The sequence below is a fragment of the Bombina bombina genome, chromosome 3 (assembly GCF_027579735.1).
Source record: "Bombina bombina isolate aBomBom1 chromosome 3, aBomBom1.pri, whole genome shotgun sequence".
Lineage (NCBI taxonomy): Eukaryota > Metazoa > Chordata > Amphibia > Anura > Bombinatoridae > Bombina > Bombina bombina.
In genome coordinates this window covers 281,079,937-281,101,377 of record NC_069501.1, presented here as the reverse complement: position 1 = coordinate 281,101,377, position 21,441 = coordinate 281,079,937, and the positions used below count along the sequence as shown (strand labels likewise).

The following is a 21,441-nucleotide window of genomic DNA, read 5'->3' as shown; positions in this document are numbered from 1 at the left end:
CATTGGTTGTTGTAGCTAAACCTCTTAATAGAAGTTTTAATGAAACCATCCCATAAGTGTTACTGGTACTGCATCTGATTTGTAATTAGACATGTATTTTTTTTTTTCTTTTTTTTTTTTCTGCTAACAGGTATCAGGATATTATGCATTCCATCCACCTAGCTCGCAAACAGAATCTGGGTTTGAAAACTTGCGATGGGCGCCAGGAACTGCTCACGTACTTACGCAGTGATATTACTGAGGTGGCAAATCGATTGCAGAAAGGTGGTTTGGGATATTTGGATGACACCACAGAATTTGAAGAAAAGGTGAGCCATCTGCAAAAATGCATTACCGTTTTAGCCATTCTAAGACATTTTACTATATATGAATCTATTCTGAGTATAATAATTTGAAGATAACTAACTACATTGAGTGTTTCTGCAACAGTATATACATTATTCATTAGACGATAAAGAGCCTCTCTAAATTGTCTTAATACAGTGCTTGGGAAATTGATGTAGTTCCTGATCCTAGAATTTTGAGCGTGCTTGGATTTTAAAAAAAGTGTCTATTGTTTTATTGGTTTTTATAAAGAAGGAAAAAAAATGCAATACAGAAGCATTACTCTCAAAACATTGGTGTATAACAAAGAAAAAATGTCCAGTGTAGCTATTAAAGCTAAGAATAAAGTCTGGAACATTTTAAGATTAAAAAGAGTGGTATACTGGTAAAACTGAATGGAAAGGAAAGAAAATAAAGCATGAGAAGGGAAGAGTTAGAATAAATTGCAATGTTCTGTTACCACAATTTAGTATACTATTGCATCCAGCTATTTTGTTTATCTGAGTATGTGTATATAGTACCTTAAATTGATATATGGTAAAGTTAGAATTACAACAAAGAACCAAAGGCTTCCTTGAAATTACCCAAAGAAGCCACTATAAATGTTGTTGCAAGAAGACTGTTAACTATTAGTGATAAATATAAGTCGGCGTCAATGGTTAATCTTATCTGGCAGGTGAGGAAGTAGAGACGGAGAAGTCACAATGAATGTTGTTTTTATATTTGAATTAATAGGCAACTAAAGCCTGGAGAATCTTTTCTTCAGTATAAATTCCATTCCTTTGATAAGGTGGTGAGTCCACGATTCATTACGCATGGGTTGACAATTTCTTTTACTAGGAGGAGGCAAATATTCCCAAACTTCCAAGAACACTTCACCCCTCCCACCTCACTGGTATGAGTCTAAATCTTTGCCTTCTAGGAGGCGGGAGAAAACGTGAGGCTTTTCCTGAAACTTATTTTATTTGGGTGTGCAGACAAGACTGATTTGAGGCCACGGATCATCTTAATTACTAATGGGATTTTCACAAGCTGTTAAATAGCTCCTCCCTTCCCTCCCACTCCAGTCATTCTCTTTGCCTACGTTCGTGATAGGAAGTGGTAAAGTGAGGCTTTTGCCTCGGCTGAGGCCACTTTTGGGAGAAAGATTCTTCAAGCAGTGGTGCCTTCCGTTTAGGTTCCCTGTCTTGTCCCTCCCGTATTATTGGTGTACTCTAGCTTGGGTATTGAATCCCATTAGTAATTAAGATGATCCGTGGACTCATCGTGTCATAAAAAAGAAAAGAAAATTTATGCTTACCTATTAAATGTATTTCTTTTTTGACACAATAAGTCCACGGCCCGCCCTGTTTTTGTAAAACAGGTTGTTGGGTATTTTAAAATTCGACACTTCTGCACCTTGGCTTTTCCTTTCTTTCCTTAACTTCGGTCGAATGACTGCAGTGGGAGGGAAGGGATGAGCTTTTTAACAGCTTTGCCGCCTCCTGCTGACCAGGAGTTTAATATCCCATTAGTAATTAAGATGATCCGTGGACTCGTGTCAAAAAAGAAATACATTTATCAGGGGGGCAAACACATCCCAAACAGAGCATTTAAATATCCCTCATACTACCCTCCCAGTAGTTTTGTCTCATCATGGAAGTAAGCAGAGATCAGATGTGCTCTGCAGGATTTAATCTGTTCACCCTCAATGGATTGTTTCCTTCAGATGAAAGTCAGGGGATTACCTATAGACCATGTAATACTCTAATAGAGTTTTGGATTTCTCGGTTTATGGGCGTCACAGGGAAGTCCCTATGCCTCTCTCAGTGAACAGTATCTGTAATCCTTTCAAGGCTTATTGTGTTTGTAACACTACTTTTCCTTCTCTGACAGGATTGTCCTGAAGTCTTCCCTGGAACAACAAGGTTAAGTCCAATTTTGTTATTTCAAAGGTCTCCAAGAAGATGGACTAGTTGTCGCACTGAAGTAGAGTTTGAGGACTTCTTTCTTTGGTACATATTCCCCTATGGCATCTGCAGGGGTTAATGTTCTTAATTCTATAGGGGATAGATTTCCTTTGCATTTTATTGGGGCATTCAAAGTGGGATTTGTTCATAGAGCGTAACATAATCCACTGGAGGAAAGAGCGCTTTACTACTGCCCTATTATATTCTCGGGCAGCATTTTCAGCTAAATCTTTTGGTTATGCGCTCTACGTGAGCGAGTGCAGTGTAGGGTGTGCATTAGCGGTCTATCCCGCACTACGTTAGAATGCGGTTGGCGACTCAGTTCAGGCAGTCAGCCTTTTCCCTCGTGATTTTGCTACCCAATTGCGGTTTGCTGTAACGGCAGCTTTGAGTGCCATGCGTCATACAAGTAAGAGGAAAAGATTAGCATTCCTCTGTTCTCTTGGTACCTCTGCTGCCAGACAGCTATAAGTATCTGACGATCATTCCTTGTCTAGCACAGAGGGTGAACTTTAATTATCTGAATCTCTTAGGGAATCAGATAAGAAAACAGACATTGTTTCCTTTTATATTTAAGGTGGAACATCTGAAATATTTACTTAGAAGTCCTTAACACTTTAGTAGTGTCTGTAAAAGAGAAACTGGTACATAAATTGGATTAATTTTTTTGGATATATTAAGAACCCTAAACAATTTCCTATCTCTTCCATAGTTGCTGAAATCAATGGGAGAAGCCTAGCATAAATTTTTCTCCTTCGCCAAATTTTAAAAAGTTGTTCTCTGATTCTCATTTGGAAATGTGGTTTACCGGTCCCAAGGTGGATGGTGCTATTTCCACCCTGGCCAAATGTACCACTATTCCTCTGAAGGATAGTACATACTTAAATTTTTTTGTTCCTATGATCATTAGAGGGGTATCTCCGGAAGATTTTCTTGCAATGTGCAAAGCATACAAATACTTAAGCTGCGCTTTTCCACTCTTAATTGGAATTAAACTGATATATACAGCAAATATCTAAATGGTTTCGTAATAGTAACCACCAATATCCTCCACTAAAAAATTTAATGCTTGTGGGTTCAGAGGTGTTTATCTACCCTTAATCATATATTGTATGATTTACAACTTGTATCTGCATCGAAAATTAAAAATATAATAGGAAATATAATACAAACACTTCCCAAAATGAAAAGATAGAAGTAGTAGAGTGGATGCTGCTCTGAGGCGAATGAAAGGACTGTGATCCTTCTCCCAATAGAAACTGCAAAAACACAACAAAGAGAGCGCAAACCACTCTAAAGGTAAAACTGTTTTAATAAGGGGTGCAATGGCGCACATAAAAAACACACGTACAGTGTATAAAATTACTTTAAGCATAAAAGTAAAATGTCACCACGTAAGGTATCCTCTGCGGCCAGGTGAGAGTATGTTGAGAAAGTCTCCCAATCCAAATGCTGGTTCACAGGGCTTCCGGATGGCCACAGGGAACAAAAAGTATGGGGCTGCTCCAAAACCAAGCCCGGCGTCGGTGGAGATAGTGTGGTGAAAAGGTGTTGACGTCTCTACGCGTTTCGTGGGGCTACGACCCGACTTTATCAAGAGATACGTCACTGGTAAATCCTATGTTCATTTTGATGATGGCGGATATGAAGTTCTAATACGTAGCCGTATCTGATTGGCTTGCCACGTCAAGTGTTGTGAATGATTCCTTGGTTTTAATGATGCTAGTTACGTCATAGAGCACTTCTTTATTGTCCATATAGTAAGGTATGCTCTGTTCTGGAACAAACTTTAAAGCTAATGCCATAGCACCCCTTATTAAAACCATTTTACCCTTAGAGTGGTTTGCGCTCGGTTTCTTGCAATGTGGTTTGCTTTTCCAGCCTTTGGTAAGTAATGCTGCTTTGGCCGGTGCTGCGGTTTTCTGGTGTGTGACTCCTTATCTGAACTTATAACGGTAGAATCTCTGTTTAAAGGAGATTCAAGAACGCATACAGGCTCTCAAGACTGCAAAATCTTTGATCTGCAATGCAATTACTCAGATTGTTCACATTAATGCTAAAAATACTAGTTTTGCAGTAAGTCAGATTGGCTCTTGGCTAAAGTCCTGGTCAGCTGACATGATATCCAAATCTTGACTTCTATCCCTGGCCTTTGAAGGAAAGACCCTGTTTGGTCCCAATCTGGATTCAATCATATCGACTATTACTGGCGGCAAAGGAGCTTTCCTACCTCAGTACAAGAAATCCATGCCAAAAGGGAGAACGATGGTTGTTGTTTTTGTACCTTGCCTCAGAACAATATTTTGAAAAATTCTTCCTCGGGTAAACCTTCAGCGTCCAGAAGTACTTGGAAACCAAATCCAGAGTGGAACAAGAATAAGCAACCCAAGAAGTCAGACGCAGACTCCAATTCTCCATGAAGGGATTGCCCCCGACCTGGAATCCTATCCGGGGTAAGGGGGCATACTAGGCCTCTTTCAAGGTGTTTGATTTCTCCAACATAGGTGTGTCCGGTCCACGGCGTCATCCTTACTTGTGGGATATTCTCTTCCCCAACAGGAAATGGCAAAGAGCCCAGCAAAGCTGGTCACATGATCCCTCCTAGGCTCCGCCTACCCCAGTCATTCTCTTTGCCGTTGTACAGGCAACATCTCCACGGAGATGGCTTAGAGTTTTTTAGTGTTTAACTGTAGTTTTTATTATTCAATCAAGAGTTTGTTATTTTAAAATAGTGCTGGTATGTACTATTTACTCAGAAACAGAAAAGAGATGAAGATTTCTGTTTGTATGAGGAAAATGATTTTAGCACCGTAACTAAAATCCATGGCTGTTCCACACAGGACTGTTGAGAGCAATTAACTTCAGTTGGGGGAACAGTGTGCAGTCTCTTACTGCTTGAGGTATGACACATTCTAACAAGACGATGTAATGCTGGAAGCTGTCATTTTCCCTATGGGATCCGGTAAGCCATGTTTATTAAGATAGTAAATAAGGGCTTCACAAGGGCTTATTAAGACTGTAGACTTTTTCTGGGCTAAATCGATTCATTATTAACACATATTTAGTAGAGCTGCGCATCTTCACCTGTCTCACGATTCGATTCGATTACGATTATCATCGTAACGATTCGATACGATTCGATTCTACGATGCATCGCGATGCATCACGATTACTGCACTATTTCTGCCCAATTTTTAAATTTTTCAGAAAAAAAAATTCAAGAAGTCAAAGTATTGAAATAAACTCTTTTTTTATTTTATTAGCTCAAAAAAGGACACTCTTCCTGTGGCAAAGTCTGAACACAGCAGACAACAACAGTTTATAGAACAGTAAATACTAAATGGCAATTGTTGTATTGGTTTGGAAACAATATTATGGCATCAAACTGTAGTTACAGAGTACGTAGTGTAAAAAGTGCAGTGCTCACAGTGTACTTCTTCAGTAAAAGAAAATATTTAAATGTATATATTATATATTAGTAAGTAGTACACTATACACTTGTAAAGAAACATGAACAACAAATAAATGTCTAACCTATCTATGTTGGTTTTAATTTAATTTCTTTACTTACTTAGTAATAATAATATAATAGACATTAAATTAAAACCCAAATAGATAGGTTAAGCTTAAGTTACCACCATAATACCTTATTTGTGTGAAAATTGTCCTCAGAAAACAAAACATAAATCCCTTATAGGTACAAAATTACAGGTGCAGTCCACTGTGCCTTCATGACTGTCAATTTGTGGCAAACAAACATCACGTGAAGAATCTGGAACACAACACAAAAGCACAGAGTGTGCACACAACACACATGTGATTGTGACATATACAATTAGTTTACACAGTTACAGACTTACAATAGTACTAGAGACTGAGAGAGAGACATTTAAAACAAGTAGCATTGAACTGAACTACTATAACTACAGTTTCTTCTTGATGATTATATTATCTTTATGGGATCACAAATATAATTAGTTAGTTATTAGTTACTGTTAAAGCAGTACTACACACAACTGAATAGTGACTGAGTCTGTCACTGAACAGTACACAGCAGTCACACACAAACAAACAATACATAAAAAAGGACACAGACATCAAGGAGTAAATCATGGTGAAGAAAGGGTGGCACGCCACTCACCTGAGGTGTGTGTGCTTTATTTTTGTATTGTGCTGTTGTGTGTGGCACTGTGTGTGTGCTGTACTGTCTGTAGTGTACAGTATATTTGTGATCCAATAAAGATTTACTCAAGGTTTACTCAAGGCTTTTCCTTCCCCTATAGTGGGGTTTGGCTTCAGTCTCACTCTCTGCATAGTGCACTCATAGACAGTTAGACAGTCACACTCACTAGACACTCAGACACTAGAGACACAGTGGGACACACACACAAACAAAAACATTCAATGGCACCACAGTCAGCCACAGTCACACTCACACTCATAGACACTTAGACAGTGACACTGGGACAGACACACAATCACATACAAACAAAAAAATTCAAAGGCAGTTAATACACTCATCTCACACACACTCATAGAGAATGAGATACATACAAACTTTTCAAACTGGCACTCACTCACAGACACACTCACACACTCATAAAGAGACAGTTAGACACTGCAGTACACACATTGTTATTGTTAACTGGTTGGTTATATTCGGTTAACCCCTACAGATCTGCCTGGGAGTGGGTGGGATGGCATTTGGGATTGGGAATTGGGATCATAAACAAAAACATATGATATCTTTCTTAAAGGGTCTATTTAAAATAGACAATTTTTTAGTGTGAATGAATAATATTAATAATCCCTTATGCAGTGTGCACTATGCACTCACTGCATTGCAAACAATACAGGGGTGTGCTGTAACAATAGCACAACATCTACAAAACAGAGCACTTCCTGATTGGCAAACATCACAGTAACACTAGAAGTAGTAATAGACATTAAACAAGAAGTAGCATTGAACTACTAGATTTACTAACTTTGATTATCAATATCTTTATGGGATCACAAATATATTGTTACACAACACACACACAGTCACAGTCACACACAGTCAAACAATACCAAAAAAAACACACATAATAAAAAGAGTGAATCATGGTGAAGGGTGACACTGACTGACACGCACACATGAGGTGTGTGCAGTTGTGTGTTGTTTCTTTTGTATTGTGTGTGTGTGTGTGTGACTGTGACAGAGTGACGTGGTCGGTCGTGTCGTGTAGTGTACTAGTATATTTTGTGATCCAACAAAGATTTACTCAAGGTTTTAAGCTTCATTTTTCAAAAAGCTATAAGCTATATAACAGTAACAAATATAAAATAACTTAACAGTAGTCTGCACTGGGCAGTGGGGCACACAGCACTTTCTTCTGGATGTGCCAAAAAACATTAAATATTAATATTATAAACCTGAATCACTACTCAGAATTATGGAATATGTAGGTTTTTCTGTAAGAACACTAGTTGATCCACATGCTCTGGTTTGAGGGTGCTTCTTTTAGCCGTTACCACATCTCCTGCAGTGGAGAAAACCCGCTCTGCAGACACGCTTGTACCTGGGATACACAAGTATCGCTTTGACAAATGAGAGAGGAGGGGAAATATGACCTCATGTACATGCCACCATTTCAAAGGGTCTTCAGTGAGAGGCAGAGATGGGGCTTTACAATATTTCTCTATTTCCTCTTCAGCCTTGGCATAGGGGGTCTTGGGTTCTATTGTACCTTCAGTGTCAGTGAAAGACTGTCCCAGCAAAGTCATGAGAAGCGATGTGGACTTTCTTTTGGGAGGAGAAGGGTTATCCTCCTCGATGGCTGATTCTTCTTCCAGAGTTTCTTTTCCCTCAGGCAGTGGCACTTCATCCACGTTTGTCCTCCTAGATGTAACTGTACTAGTACACTCAATCTGTGTTTGAACAAAAGAATAGAAAAAATAGCATTCATTATTACCTCGAGCAGCCAGCCAGCTAATGCTATGTGTGTGCTCAGAGAGACAGTAATGCATAAATAAATGCATACAACAGCTCACATCTATTCAAGAAACATGATGCAATTAAAATTACCTCCAAGGATGCAGCCTCCTCAGTCACTCCTCTGTATATCTCCAATCTCTCCTCCTCTGTGAGAATAAAAGGCAGTCCCTTAAAACGAGGATCCAGGGCAGAGGCTGTATAAAGTATCTTCTTCTCTGCCTCACTGCTGTACCTCTTCAGGAGATCTGTTTTGATGGCATTCTTGATCTCATGGATCATGGGTGTGTCTCCCATGGTGTCTGTCATGTTCTGGAGCAGTTGTGCATTTAGAGGGGCAATGAGAGAAACAGTTGGATTGCGCTCTTCTGACATCAGTGTGGTTGCATCTTTCATTGGCTTTAATGCACTCACAGCATCCTCTGCATTTGACACATCTGTTTCGTTGAGAGTGCAGAGATCTGACTCACTTTTTCTGACTTCTGGAGACAACAATGTGGCACAGATTGCAGGTTGCTGTTCTAGGAACCTCTCGACCATGTCATATGAGCTGTTCCACCTTGTTGTCACATCAGTTATTAGCTTATGATTCTTCAGGCCAAGACATTTCTGTTTTTCTTTCAGACAGTGGTTTGCTGTAGTGCTGCGGTGAAAAAATGTTGATATTCGTCGCACTCTGCCTAAAAGCCTGGAGAGCGTGGCCACTTTCAGCGCCCGCTGGGATGCGAGATTCAGTGTATGGGCGAAGCATTTTACATGAGGGAATTTTCCAACTTGAGCAGCAACAATCATGTTCGAAGCATTGTCGGTCACAAGCACTACAGATTTATCGGACAGCTGCCATTCTTCCACGACACGAGACAGTAGCTCCGCCAGATGAGAACCCGTGTGAGACTCATAAACTGCTCTCGTTTGCAGCACATGCGACAAGATCTTCCAGTCCTTGCTAATGTAATGTGCAGTTACTGTTACATAAGACTCCGTCGTGACTGAAGTCCATGAATCACACGTTAGTGCGACTCGACTGGCTTGGCTCATTGATGCAATTACCTGAGCTTTTGTTTCTTGGTAGAGTGCAGGTATAACGTTTTCTGTTAAGTGATTGCGTGACGGGATCTTATAACGTGGCTCTAGTGTCTTCAACAGGTTGCGAAACCCAAGGTTTTCCACAACAGAGTAAGGCCGTAGGTCCTTCGCTATGAAAGTTGCCACAGCTTTGGTTATTCTCTTCCCTTTTTCAGAGTTGGGTGGCAAAGTTGACAGCATTGCATCAATTCTTGGCTGATGAGCTTCAGCTAGTCTTGTTATTTCCTTGGCAGTGGCACTGGCGACAGCGGCAGGGGTTAGCATCTCAGAGTGAAAACGTCTAACGTGATTTCTCAAGTTAGTAGTATTCCCTAGGTATTTAATTTTTGTGTGACAGGCTTTACAAACCGCGTGTGTCTTGTCCAATTCGTGCTTTCCAGTATGTTCATAAAATCCAAAATGTGCCCAGATGCTTGCTTTTAAAATGCTAGGTGCATTTTTTATCTCTCTATCTTTTTTGTCTCCCTCTGTCATTTTAGCATGACATGTACATATGTGACGGATGATGTTGTTGTCAACGTCAAACTCTGTCAGTGTTAAAAAAAAAAAGAAAATACACTAAGTTCCAGTTGTCAAAATGTCAAGCCGCAAATGTAAAATCAACAAGTACTAGTAACTTCAACTACTTTGCCAATGCCATACATTTTGCGAACATAAATTTTAAAACAAATTGCATTGTGATAATTGCAGGGGACATCACTCACTCACTGACACAGTTACTGTAATATATTACACACTTAAAGGTGCAAAAACCCAAACATTTACTTTCATGATTCAGATAGAGAATACAATTTTAAATAAACATCATAACTAACTCTTCTATTATTTAATTTGCTTCATACTTCTCAGATATCGTTTGTTGATGACATATTAGCAATGCATTGCACAGCACACACATTACTTACTATAAGTATATAATACTTTGTGCACAAGGAGGAGGCTATGCATTTCAACAAAGGATAAGCAAATTATATAATAGGGAAAGTTGTTTAAAATTGCATGCACTTTCTTGAATTAATATATTATTAAAATATTAGAACTTCAGACCAGGCCATCCATCCATGTGAAAAACATGTAGATAATAGATACAGATTAGACTAATAGAGACATTATTAGACAATAATAGTATACTATATTTATTTATAATACATTTTTTATATATGCAATATTATTCAATAATGCAGCAATTAATTATGCAGCAGCCTGAGCCTCAGTCAGCTCAGCATACTACGTTAAGTAAATAAGGCAAGTATTTAATTGTTACCCCTTATTGTGTAATAAATGTGATTGTGTACCCCTTATTGATTTGCTCTTACCTATTGGCAAGTAGTAGGCAGTTGAGGCAATAGGCAGGCATGGCAATGGCAATTATGGCATGGCATTGGCAAAATGTACAACGTTTTGGTAACTATTAACTAAACAAACAGTTAGTTAGTCTAATTCTCACCATAGGTCTCCTCCTCTGTCTCCCACAAAATAAAAATGAGCCCGCCGTGTAGCTGTAGTATACCGCCGTGTACCATCATCAATCTCAGGCAACAAACTCCTGCTTTGCTGCTTTGCTCCTACTGCGTAACTTCGGCACTTCAAGAGACCGCCCATGAGCGCCCATGTTGCTTTATTGGGTGACGTGACGTCAGTGACGTCAAAACGATGTACCGCGCACTTTCGCGCACTTTCTTTTACGTTTCCTGGAGGCTGGTCACGTGGGTAACGTTAATCGATTATCGCGTCTCAGCGCATCGATGCAGAATCGTTTCATGCCGCATCGCGATGCATCGTCAAAACGATTATTTTTGACAGGCCTAATATTTAGCCTTGAGGAATCATTTATTCTGGGTATTTTGATATGATTATATCGGCAGGCACTGTTTTAGACACCTTATTCTTTAGGGGCTTTCCCTAATCATAGTCAGAGCCTCATTTTCGCGCCGGTATGGCGCACTTGTTTTTGAGGACAGCATGGCATGCAGCTGCATGTGTGTGGAGCTCTGATACATAGAAAAGTCTTTCTGAAGGCATCATTTGGTATCGTACTCCCCTTTGGGCTTGGTTGGGTCTCAGCAAAGCAGATTCCAGGGACTGTAAAGGGGTTAAATATAAAAACGGCTCCGGTTCCGTTATTTTAAGGGTTAAAGCTTCCAAATTTGGTGTGCAATACTTTTAAGGCTTTAAGACACTGTGGTGAAATTTTGGTGAATTTTGAACAATTCCTTCATACTTTTTCGCAATTGCAATAATAAAGTGTGTTTAGTTTAAAATTTAAAGTGACAGTAACGGTTTTATTTTAAAACGTTTTTTGTGCTTTGTTATCAAGTTTATGCCTGTTTAACATGTCTGAACTACCAGATAGATTGTGTTCTGACTGTGGGGAAACCAAGGTTCCTTCTCATTTAACTATATGTATTTTATGTCATAAAAAAAAAAAAAAAAAAAAATTTAGTAAAAATGATGCCCAAGATGATTCCTCAAGTGAGGGGAGTAAGCATGGTACTGCATCATCCCCTCCTTCGTCTACACCAGTCTTGCCCATACAGGAGGCCCCTAGTACATCTAGTGCGCCAATACTCCTTACTATGCAACATTTAACGGCTGTAATGGATAATTCTATCAAAAACATTTTAGCCAATATGCCCACTTATCAGCGAAAGCGCGACTGCTCTGTTTTAGAAAATTCTGTAGAGCATGAGAACGCTGATGATATGGTTTCTGAAGGGCCCCTACACCAGTCTGAGGGGGCCAGGGAGGTTTTGTCTGAGGGAGAAATTTCAGATTCAGGAAACATTTCTCAACAAGCTGAACCTGATGTGATTACTTTTAAATTTAAGTTGGAACATCTCCGCGCTCTGCTTAAGGAGGTGTTATCCAATTTGGATGATTGTGATTATCTGGTCATTCCAGAACCACTATGTAAAATGGAAAAGTTCTTAGAGGCCCCGGGGCCCCCCGAAGCTTTTCCTATATCCAAGCGGGTGGCGTACATTGTTAGTAAAGAATGGGACAGGCCCGGTATACCTTTAGTACCTCCCCCCATATTTATAAAATTGTTTTCCTATAGTCGACCCCAGAAAGGACTGATGGCAGACAGTCCCCAAGGTCGAGGGGGCGGTTTCTACTCTACACAAGCGCGCCACTATACCCATAGAAGATAGTTGTGCTTTCCAAGATCCTATGGATAAAAAATTAGAAGGTCTGCTAAAGATGTTTGTTCAGCAAGGTTCCCTTCTACAACCAATTGCATGCATTGTCCCTGTCACTGCAGCCGCGTGTTTCTAGTTTGATGAGCTAGGAAAGGCGATTATTAGTAATTCTTCTTCTTATGAGATTATGGACAGAATTCGTGCTCTTAAATTGGCTAATTCTTTCACCCTAGACGCCACCTTGCAATTGGCTAGGTTAGCGGCGAAAAAATTCTGGGTTTGCTATTGTGGCGCAGAGCGCTTTGGTTAAAATCTTGGGCAGCGGATGCGTCTTCCATGAACAAATTGCTTGACATTCCTTTCAAGGGGAAAACACTCTTTGGCCCTGACTTGAAAGAGATTATCTCTGATATCACTGGGGGCAAGGGCCACGCCCTTCCTCAGGATAGGTCTTTTCAAGACCAAAAATAAACCTAAGTTTCGTCCCTTTCGCAGAAACGGATCAGCCCCAAGGGCTACGTCCTCTAAGCAGGAAGGTAATACTTCTCAAGCCAATCCAGCCTGGAGACCTATGCAAGGCTGGAGCAAAGGAAAGCAGGCCAGGAAACCTGCCACTGCTACCAAGACAGCATGAAATGCGGGCCCCCGATCCGGGACCGGATCTGGTGGGGGGCAGACTCTCTCTCTTCGCTCAGGCTTGGGAAAGAGATGTTCTGGATCCTTGGGCGCTAGAAATAGTCTCCCAAGGTTATTCTCTGGAGTTCAAGGGGCTTCCTCCAAGGGGGAGGTTCCACAGGTCTCAGTTGTCTTCAGACCACATAAGAAGACAGGCATTCTTACATTGGGTAGAAGACCTGCTAAAAATGGGAGTGATTCATCCTGTTCCATTAGGAGAACAAGGGATGGGGTTCTACTCCAATCTGTTCATAGTTCCCAAAAAAGAGGGAACGTTCAGACCAATCTTAGATCTCAAGATCTTGAACAAGTTTCTCAAGGTTCCATCGTTCAAGATGGAAACCATTCGAACACTTCTTCCTTCCATCCAGGAAGGTCAATTCATGACCAAGGTGGATTTCAAGGATGCGTATCTACATATTCCTATCCACAAGGAACATCATCGGTTCCTAAGGTTTGCATTCCTGGACAAGCATTTCCAGTTCGTGGCATTTTCTTTCGGATTAGCCACTGCTCCTAGGATTTTCTCATAGGTACTAGGGTCCCTTCTGGCGGTGCTAAGACCAAGGGGCATTGCTGTAGTACCTTACTTGGACGACATTCTGATTCGAGCGTCGTCCCTTCCTCAAGTAAAGGCTCACACGGACATTGTCCTGGCCTTTCTCAGATCTCACGGATGGAAAGTGAACGTGGAAAAGAGTTCTCTATCTCCGTCAACGAGGGTTCCCTTCTTGGGAACTATAATAGACTCCTTAGAAATGAGGATTTTTCTGACAGAAGCCAGAAAAACAAAACTTCTAGACTCTTGTCGGATACTTCATTCCGTTCCTCTTCCTTCCATAGCGCAGTGCATGGAAGTGATAGGTTTGATGGTAGCGGCAATGGACATAGTTCCTTTTGTGCGCATTCATCTAAGACCATTACAACTGTTCATGCTCAGTCAGTGGAATGGGGACTATTCAGACTTGTCTCCGAAGATACAAGTAAATCAGAGGACCAGAGACTCATTCCGTTGGTGGCTGTCCCTGGACAACCTGTCACAAGGGATGACCTTCCGCAGACCAGAGTGGGTCATTGTCACGACCGACGCCAGTCTGATGGGCTGGGGCGCGGTCTGGGGATCCCTGAAAGCTCAGGGTCTTTGGTCTCGGGTAGAACCTCTTCTACCGATAAATATTCTGGAACTGAGAGCGATATTCAATGCTCTCAAAGCTTGGCCTCAGCTAGCGAGGGCCAAGTTCATACATCAACCATCAGGGGGGAACAAGGAGTTCCCTAGCGATGGAAGAAGTGACCAAAATCATTCTATGGGCGGAGTCTCACTCCTGCCACCTGTCTGCTATCCACATCCCAGGAGTGGAAAATTGGGAAGCGGATTTTCTGAGTCGTCAGACATTGCATCCGGGGGAGTGGGAACTCCATCCGGAAATCTTTGCCCAAGTCACTCAACCGTGGGGCATTCCAGGCATGGATCTGATGGCCTCTCGTCAGAACTTCAGAGTTCCTTACTACGGGTACAGATCCAGGGATCCCAAGGCGGCTCTAGTGGATGCACTAGTAGCACCTTGGACCTTCAAACTAGCTTATGTGTTCCCGCCGTTTCCTCTCATCCCCAGGCTGGTAGCCAGGATCAATCAGGAGAGGGCGTCGGTGATTTTGATAGCTCCTGCGTGGCCACGCAGGACTTGGTATGCAGATCTGGTGAATATGTCATCGGCTCCACCATGGAAGCTACCTTTGAGAGACCTTCTTGTTCTAGGTCCGTTCGACCCACTCCAGCTGACTGCTTGGAGATTGAACGCTTGATCTTATCAAAGCGAGGGTTCTCAGATTCTGTTATTAATACTCTTGTTCAGGCCTGAAAGCCTGTAACCAGAAAAATTACCACATAATTTGGTATATCTGTTGGTGTGAATCTGCAGGATTCCCTTGGGACAAGGTTAAGATTCCTAAGAGTCTATCCTTCCTTCGAGAAGGATTGGAAAAAGGATTATCTGCAAGTTCCTTGATGGGACAGATTTCTGCCTTGTCTGTGTTACTTCACAAAAAGCTGGCAGCTGTGCCAGATGTTCTAGCCTTTGTTCAGGCTCTGGTTAGAATCAAGCCTGTTTACAAAATTTTGACTCCTCCTTGGAGTCTCAACCTAGTTCTTTCAGTTCTTCAGGGGGTTCCGTTTGAACCCTTACATTCCGTTGATATTAAGTTATTATCTTGGAAAGTTTTGTTTTTGGTTGCAATTTCTTCTGCTAGAAGAGTTTCAGAATTATCTGCTCTGCAGTGTTCTTCTCCTTATCTGGTGTTCCATGCAGATAAGGTGGTTTTGCGTACTAAACCTGGTTTTCTTCCAAAAGTTGTTTCTAACAAAAACATTAACCAGGAGATAGTTGTGCCTTCTTTGTGTCCTAATCCAGTTTCAAAGAAGGAACGTTTGTTGCACAACTTGGATGTAGTTCGTGCTCTCAAATTTTACTTAGCAGCTACTAAGGATTTCAGACAAACTTTGTCTTTGTTTGTTGTTTATTCTGGTAAACGGAGAGGTCAAAAAGCAACTTCTACCTCTCTCTCCTTCTGGATTAAAAGCATTATCCGATTGGCTTATGAGACTGCCGGACGGCAGCCTCCTGAAAGAATCACAGCTCACTCCACTAGGGCTGTGGCTTCCACATGGGCCTTCAAGAACGAGGCTTCTGTTGATCAGATATGTAAGGCAGCGACTTGGTCTTCACTGCACACTTTTTCTAAATTTTACAAATTTGATACTTTTGCTTCTTCTGAGGCTATTTTTGGGAGAAAGGTTTTGCAAGCCGTGGTGGCTTCCATTTAGGTGACCTGATTTGCTCCCTCCCTTCATCCGTGTCCTAAAGCTTTGGTATTGGTTCCCACAAGTAAGGATGACGCCGTGGACCGGACACACCTATGTTGGAGAAAACAGAATTTATGTTTACCTGATAAATTACTTTCTCCAACGGTGTGTCCGGTCCACGGCCCGCCCTGGTTTTTTTTTAATCAGGTCTGATAATTTATTTTCTTTAACTACAGTCACCACGGTAACATATGGTTTCTCCTATGCAAATATTCCTCCTTAACGTCGGTCGAATGACTGGGGTAGGCGGAGCCTAGGAGGGATCATGTGACCAGCTTTGCTGGGCTCTTTGCCATTTCCTGTTGGGGAAGAGAATATCCCACAAGTAAGGATGACGCCGTGGACCGGACACACCGTTGGAGAAAGTAATTTATCAGGTAAACATAAATTCTGTTTTTGGTCCATTCAGGATCCTTGGGTACTGGATATTGTGTGTCATGGGTACAGGATAGGTTTGTTATTCCCCCGAGGGGCTGGTTTCCTTCATCCCTTATTCCGAAAAGACCGGAAAAGAGAATAGCTTTTCTACAATGTGCAGGTTATGGTCTCTATGGCGGGCATTGCTCCAGTTCCTCTGGAACAATGAAATGTTTTGAACTCAAAGAGCTCAGGGTGTGTGGTCAACAGGGGAGACTTCTCTTACCATAAAAATTCTAGAATTGAGGGCCATCTTCAATTCTATGATAGCGTTGCCCCAGTTAAGTTCTGCCAATGCTTTTCGATTTCAATCAGACATTGCTATGTGGGCTTATAAACAACCATCAAGGGGGAAGTCGAAGCCCTCTGGCAATGCAGTAGGTATCTTGTATCCTTCAATGGGTAGCGTGTTGTCCGATTTCAGCTATTCACATCCCATGGGTGGAGAACTGGGAAGCAGATTTTTTTTTTTTTTTTTTGAGCAGACAGACTGCATTTGGAGGAATGATTTCTGAACCATAAGGTCTTCAAGGTTTCTCGGCGTTGGTGGTCTCCATACATTGATCTCATGGTGTCGCGTCTCAATTTCTAGCTTCCGAGATACTGTTTAAGACCAATAGACCCGCAGGCAGAGTTGGATGCATTTAGCCGTTCCTGGAAATTACAATCTAGTTTGTATATTTCTTTCCCCCCCCTGTCATAGCATGTCTCAAACAGGAGGGGGATATCAGCGATTCTTATAGCTCTGGCATGGCCACATAGCACTTGGTTCTACCTTCATGCTGCTAAGGATTTTAGTCAATCCTCTTACCTATCTGGTAAATGCAGGGGTCAGAGCCACTGCTGTTCCTTTGTTCTTTTTGCTGTGAAGTCCTTTTTGAATGGCCTATCTGGAAGTTGGTCAGCCCATTCTACCCATGCAATGTCTACGTCTTGGGCCTTCAAGAATGAGACTTCAGGTAGCAGCCTTGCAAATCTGTTCAACAGGTCTTCTTTGCATACTTTTACAATGTTTTACAAGTTTGAGTTTTTCGCCTTGGCTTCCTTTTGAGAGAAGGGTTCTTCAAGCGGTGATGTCTGATAAATAGAGCCTGCCTTTTTTCCCACCCTAAATTACTTTGGGTACTCTCAGCTTGGGTATTGGTTTATTAGTAATAATGGGCATCTTGGGCTCTCACTACCATTAGAAAGAAAATATAATTTCTTACCTTATTTCTTTCTTGGTAGTGAATACTCGAACTCTATATATATATATATATATATATATATATATATATATATATATATATATATATATATATATATATATATATATATATATATATATATATATATATATATATATATATATATATATATATATATATATATATATATATATATATATATATTGGTAGTGGCGGGAGTCTATTGACACTTTTACCTTTTTCTTCTTAAGGACACGACGAGTCAATGGATCATCTTCATTACTTATGGGATATTCACCTCCTGGTCTGCGGCAAAGAGCACCACAGCAGAGCTGTTAAATAGCTCCTCCTTTCCCTCCCAACCCAGTCATTCTCTTTGCCTGCGTTAGTTATAGGAGATGGCAAAGTGAGGTGTTGGCAAGAATTCTTCAATCAAGAGTTTATTATTTTTAAAGTAGTGCCAGAGAGAGCTACTTTGTTCCAGGGTGTAGCTTAGACCTTTTCAGTCTCTACAGTAGAGCTTTTGGTGGCTTTAAAACAATAGGAACTGGTGGGACATAATTCTCACTGCGCCTCCTATACATTGTTGCTGCCTTAATACAGGTAGCCTAAGTATGTCTAACTCAGGCTGATCTTCCACAGGGCTATGGGTGGGAGAGGACCTCTTACACCTGTTGGACTGTCCTGCTGTCGGACAGCATTTGAGGTAAGTGCTTACTTTATTCATTCTGGGAAAATGATCAGAGTGAGAGGGGCACTTTTATTTGGAGGCTGAATATTCAGCAGCTCTTGGGACATATATAAACCTTCTGTTATATAGAAGGTTCTTATGGGACAGCATTTAGTACAGGCACTGGGGCTTTGAAAGGGGAGAAAGCATGTTTTTTATTGTTTTAGAACATATTTGGAATAGCGGTATTGCCATTCTTTAGTTCATGTCACGGTTTGGAAATTACGCCCACGATGGGCGTAGCTTAGTTTCGCAGGCTTCCTTTTTAGTGTTGCGCAGTTCTAAACAGTCTGAGGTGGCTTCATGTGTGGTTCTATTACCGCGTGCCTGTTTGTAGAATCAGACAAGCGGTTGTAGCGCCTTTGTGTGCCTGCGGTGTCCGGATCGTTCATCTTCAAGTTCCGGTCAAGGAGTGATTTTGGGGACAGGTAGGCACCTCAGCAGAGCTGAGGTGTATAGGCGTCTTGGCTTATTTTTCTTAACTGCGGGGGTACGTTTATTCTTTCTGTCAGTAAAAAAGTGGCAGTTTTACTTTTTAAAGGCACAGTATCGTTTTTTTTTCTCATCAGTTTTTTTCTATCATCAAATTGTTCATTAGTCAATTTGTTTAACTTTGGAAAGTTGAAAGGGTTACTTAAAGTGACAGTAACGCTGATGCATTATCTGCCTTTCCTATGTTACAAGGCAAGTGTAAAAGGAAGGACAAGCATGTAGTCAGTGAGGTTTTTGATACAATGGTGGCAATTTCAGATATACCCTCCCAGGGGAACTGAGTTAGAGGGTATGGAGATTTTATCAGAAGGCGAAATTTCTGATTCTGAAGGTTCTTTACCTTTAACGGATTCGGAGGTTGTATCTTTCAGATTAAAGTTAGAACACCTCCGCCTGTTACTAAGGGAGGTATTGGTAACTTTTTGATGACTGTGATTCTACAGTCACAGTTGCCCCTGAGAAGGTGTGCAAATTGAATAGATATTTTGAGATTCAACATTACAACTGTAGCTTACATCCATCATCACAGAGGAACGAGGCGTTCCTTAGCGATGACAGCAGTAGCCAAGTTAATTCTGTTGGCGGAGTCTCATGATTTTCTGTCGGCGATCCACATCCCGGGTGTGGGAAACTGGGAAGCAGATTTTCTGAGCTGACAGACATTTCCTCCAGGCTGGGTACTACATTCGGAGGTATTTGCCAACCTGATTCTCCGATGGGGCTGGCGGGAGTTGGATCTTATGGCGTCTCGTCAGATTGCCAAGCTTCTGATATACGGGTACAGGTCCAGGGATCCCCAGGCCAAGCTGATGGATGCCTTGGCTGTAACTTGGTCTTTCGGCCTTGCTTATGTGTTCCCTCCATTTGCTCTCCTTCCCCGGGTGATTGCTAGAGTCGCACAGGAGAAGGCTTCTGTGATTCTTATCACTCCTGCGTGGCCTCGCAGGACTTGGTATGCCGATCTGGTAGCCATGTCATCTCGGCCTCGGTGGAAGCTTCCATTGCGGAAAGACCTTTTCATTTAGGGACCTTTCCATCATCCGGATCTGGTTTCTCTGCAGCTATCTGTTTGGAGATTGCACGCTTAATTTTCTCTAAGCGAGAGTTTTCCGATTCGGTCATAGATACCTTGATTCAGGTACGCAAGCCTGTTGCTAGAAAAATTTACCATAGCTATGGTGTAAATATCTTTATTGGTGAGAATCCGAGGGCTACTCGTGGAGTAGGGTTAGGATTCCCGGAATTCTGCCTTTTCTCCAAATCAGTCTGGAGAAAGGGTTGTCAGCAAGTTCCTTATAGGGATAGTTTCTGCCTTATCTATTTTGTTACTCACGCATCTGGCAGATGTTCCAGATGTTCAATCTTGTCAGGCTCTGACTAGAATCAGGCCTGTGTTTAGCCCGTTTGCTCCTCCTTGGAGTTTGAATTCAGTTCTTAAGGTTCTTCAAGGGGTTTCGTTTGAACCTACACATTCTATAGATATTCGGTTGTTATCTTGGAAAGTTTTCCTTTCTTCTACTCGCAGAGTTTCTGGGCTTTCAGCATTACAATGTGATTCTTTTTATCTTATTTTTCATTACGATAAGGTGGTTACGTACCAAACCTGGTTTTCTTCCTAAACTGGTTTTATATGACAATGTTAATCAGGGAATTGTTGTTCCTTCCTTGTGTCCTACTCCTTCTAAGAGGGGAGCGTCTGTTACATAATTGGACGTGGTCCGTGCCTTATAGTTCTCCTTACAGGTGACTAAGGGTTTTCGTCAAGCGTCTTCCTTGTTTGTCGTTTTTTTCAGGGATTCGTATGGGCCAGAGAGCTAAGGCTCCCTCTTTCCTTTGGCTGAAGAGTTTTATCTGTTTTGCATTAGTCTGCTGGTCAGCTGCCTCCTGAACGAATTACGGCTCATTCCACTAGGGCTGTGGCTTCCTCGTGGGCATTCACATATGATGCTTCTGTTGGCCAGTTTTGCAAAGCTACAACTTGCTTTTCTCTTCCCGCTTTTTCTCATTTTCCAACTTTGATACTTTTGTCTCAGCTGAGGCTGTTTTTGGGAGGTAGGTTTTTCAAGCAGTGGTGCCTTCCGTTTAGGTTACCTGTCTTGTCCCTCCCGTTTCATCCATGTACTATAGCTTTGGTATTGTATCCCACAAGTAAGGATGAAATCCGTAGACTCATCGTTTCTTGAAAAAGAAAAGGAAATTTATGCTTACCTGATAAATTTCTTTTTCGATACGATGAGTCCACAGCCCGCCCTGTTCTCTTCAAACAGGTTATTATATTTTTGTTAAACTTCAGGGACCTCTGCACCTTGGCCTTTCCTTTCTCTTCCTAACTTCGGTCGAATCACTGGATTGGGAGGGAAGGGAGGAGCTATTTATACAGCTCTGCTGTGGTGCTCTTTGCCTCCTCCTGTTGACCAGAAGGCGATATCCCACAAGTAAGGATAAAATCCGTGGACTCATCGTATCGAAAAATAAATTAATCAGGTAAGCATAAATTTCCTTTTTTTCTGACAGAAGTCAGGAAATCAAAGATTATAGATACCTGCCAAGTTCATCGGTCTACTCTTCGACCTTCAGTAGCTCAGTGTATGGAGGCAATCGGGC

General features: G+C 41.5%; 1 protein-coding gene across 1 annotated transcript in view; it reads left to right on the top strand.

Moving 5' to 3' along the window:
* The window catches only part of BAZ1B (bromodomain adjacent to zinc finger domain 1B), a gene marked incomplete in the record, with an annotated part of 470,974 nt that overhangs the window by 278,013 nt on the left and 171,520 nt on the right, over positions 1-21,441 (top strand). The window contains 1 exon segment of the mRNA XM_053706318.1: positions 131-308. Within this exon segment, the coding sequence (XP_053562293.1) occupies positions 131-308 (178 nt within the window).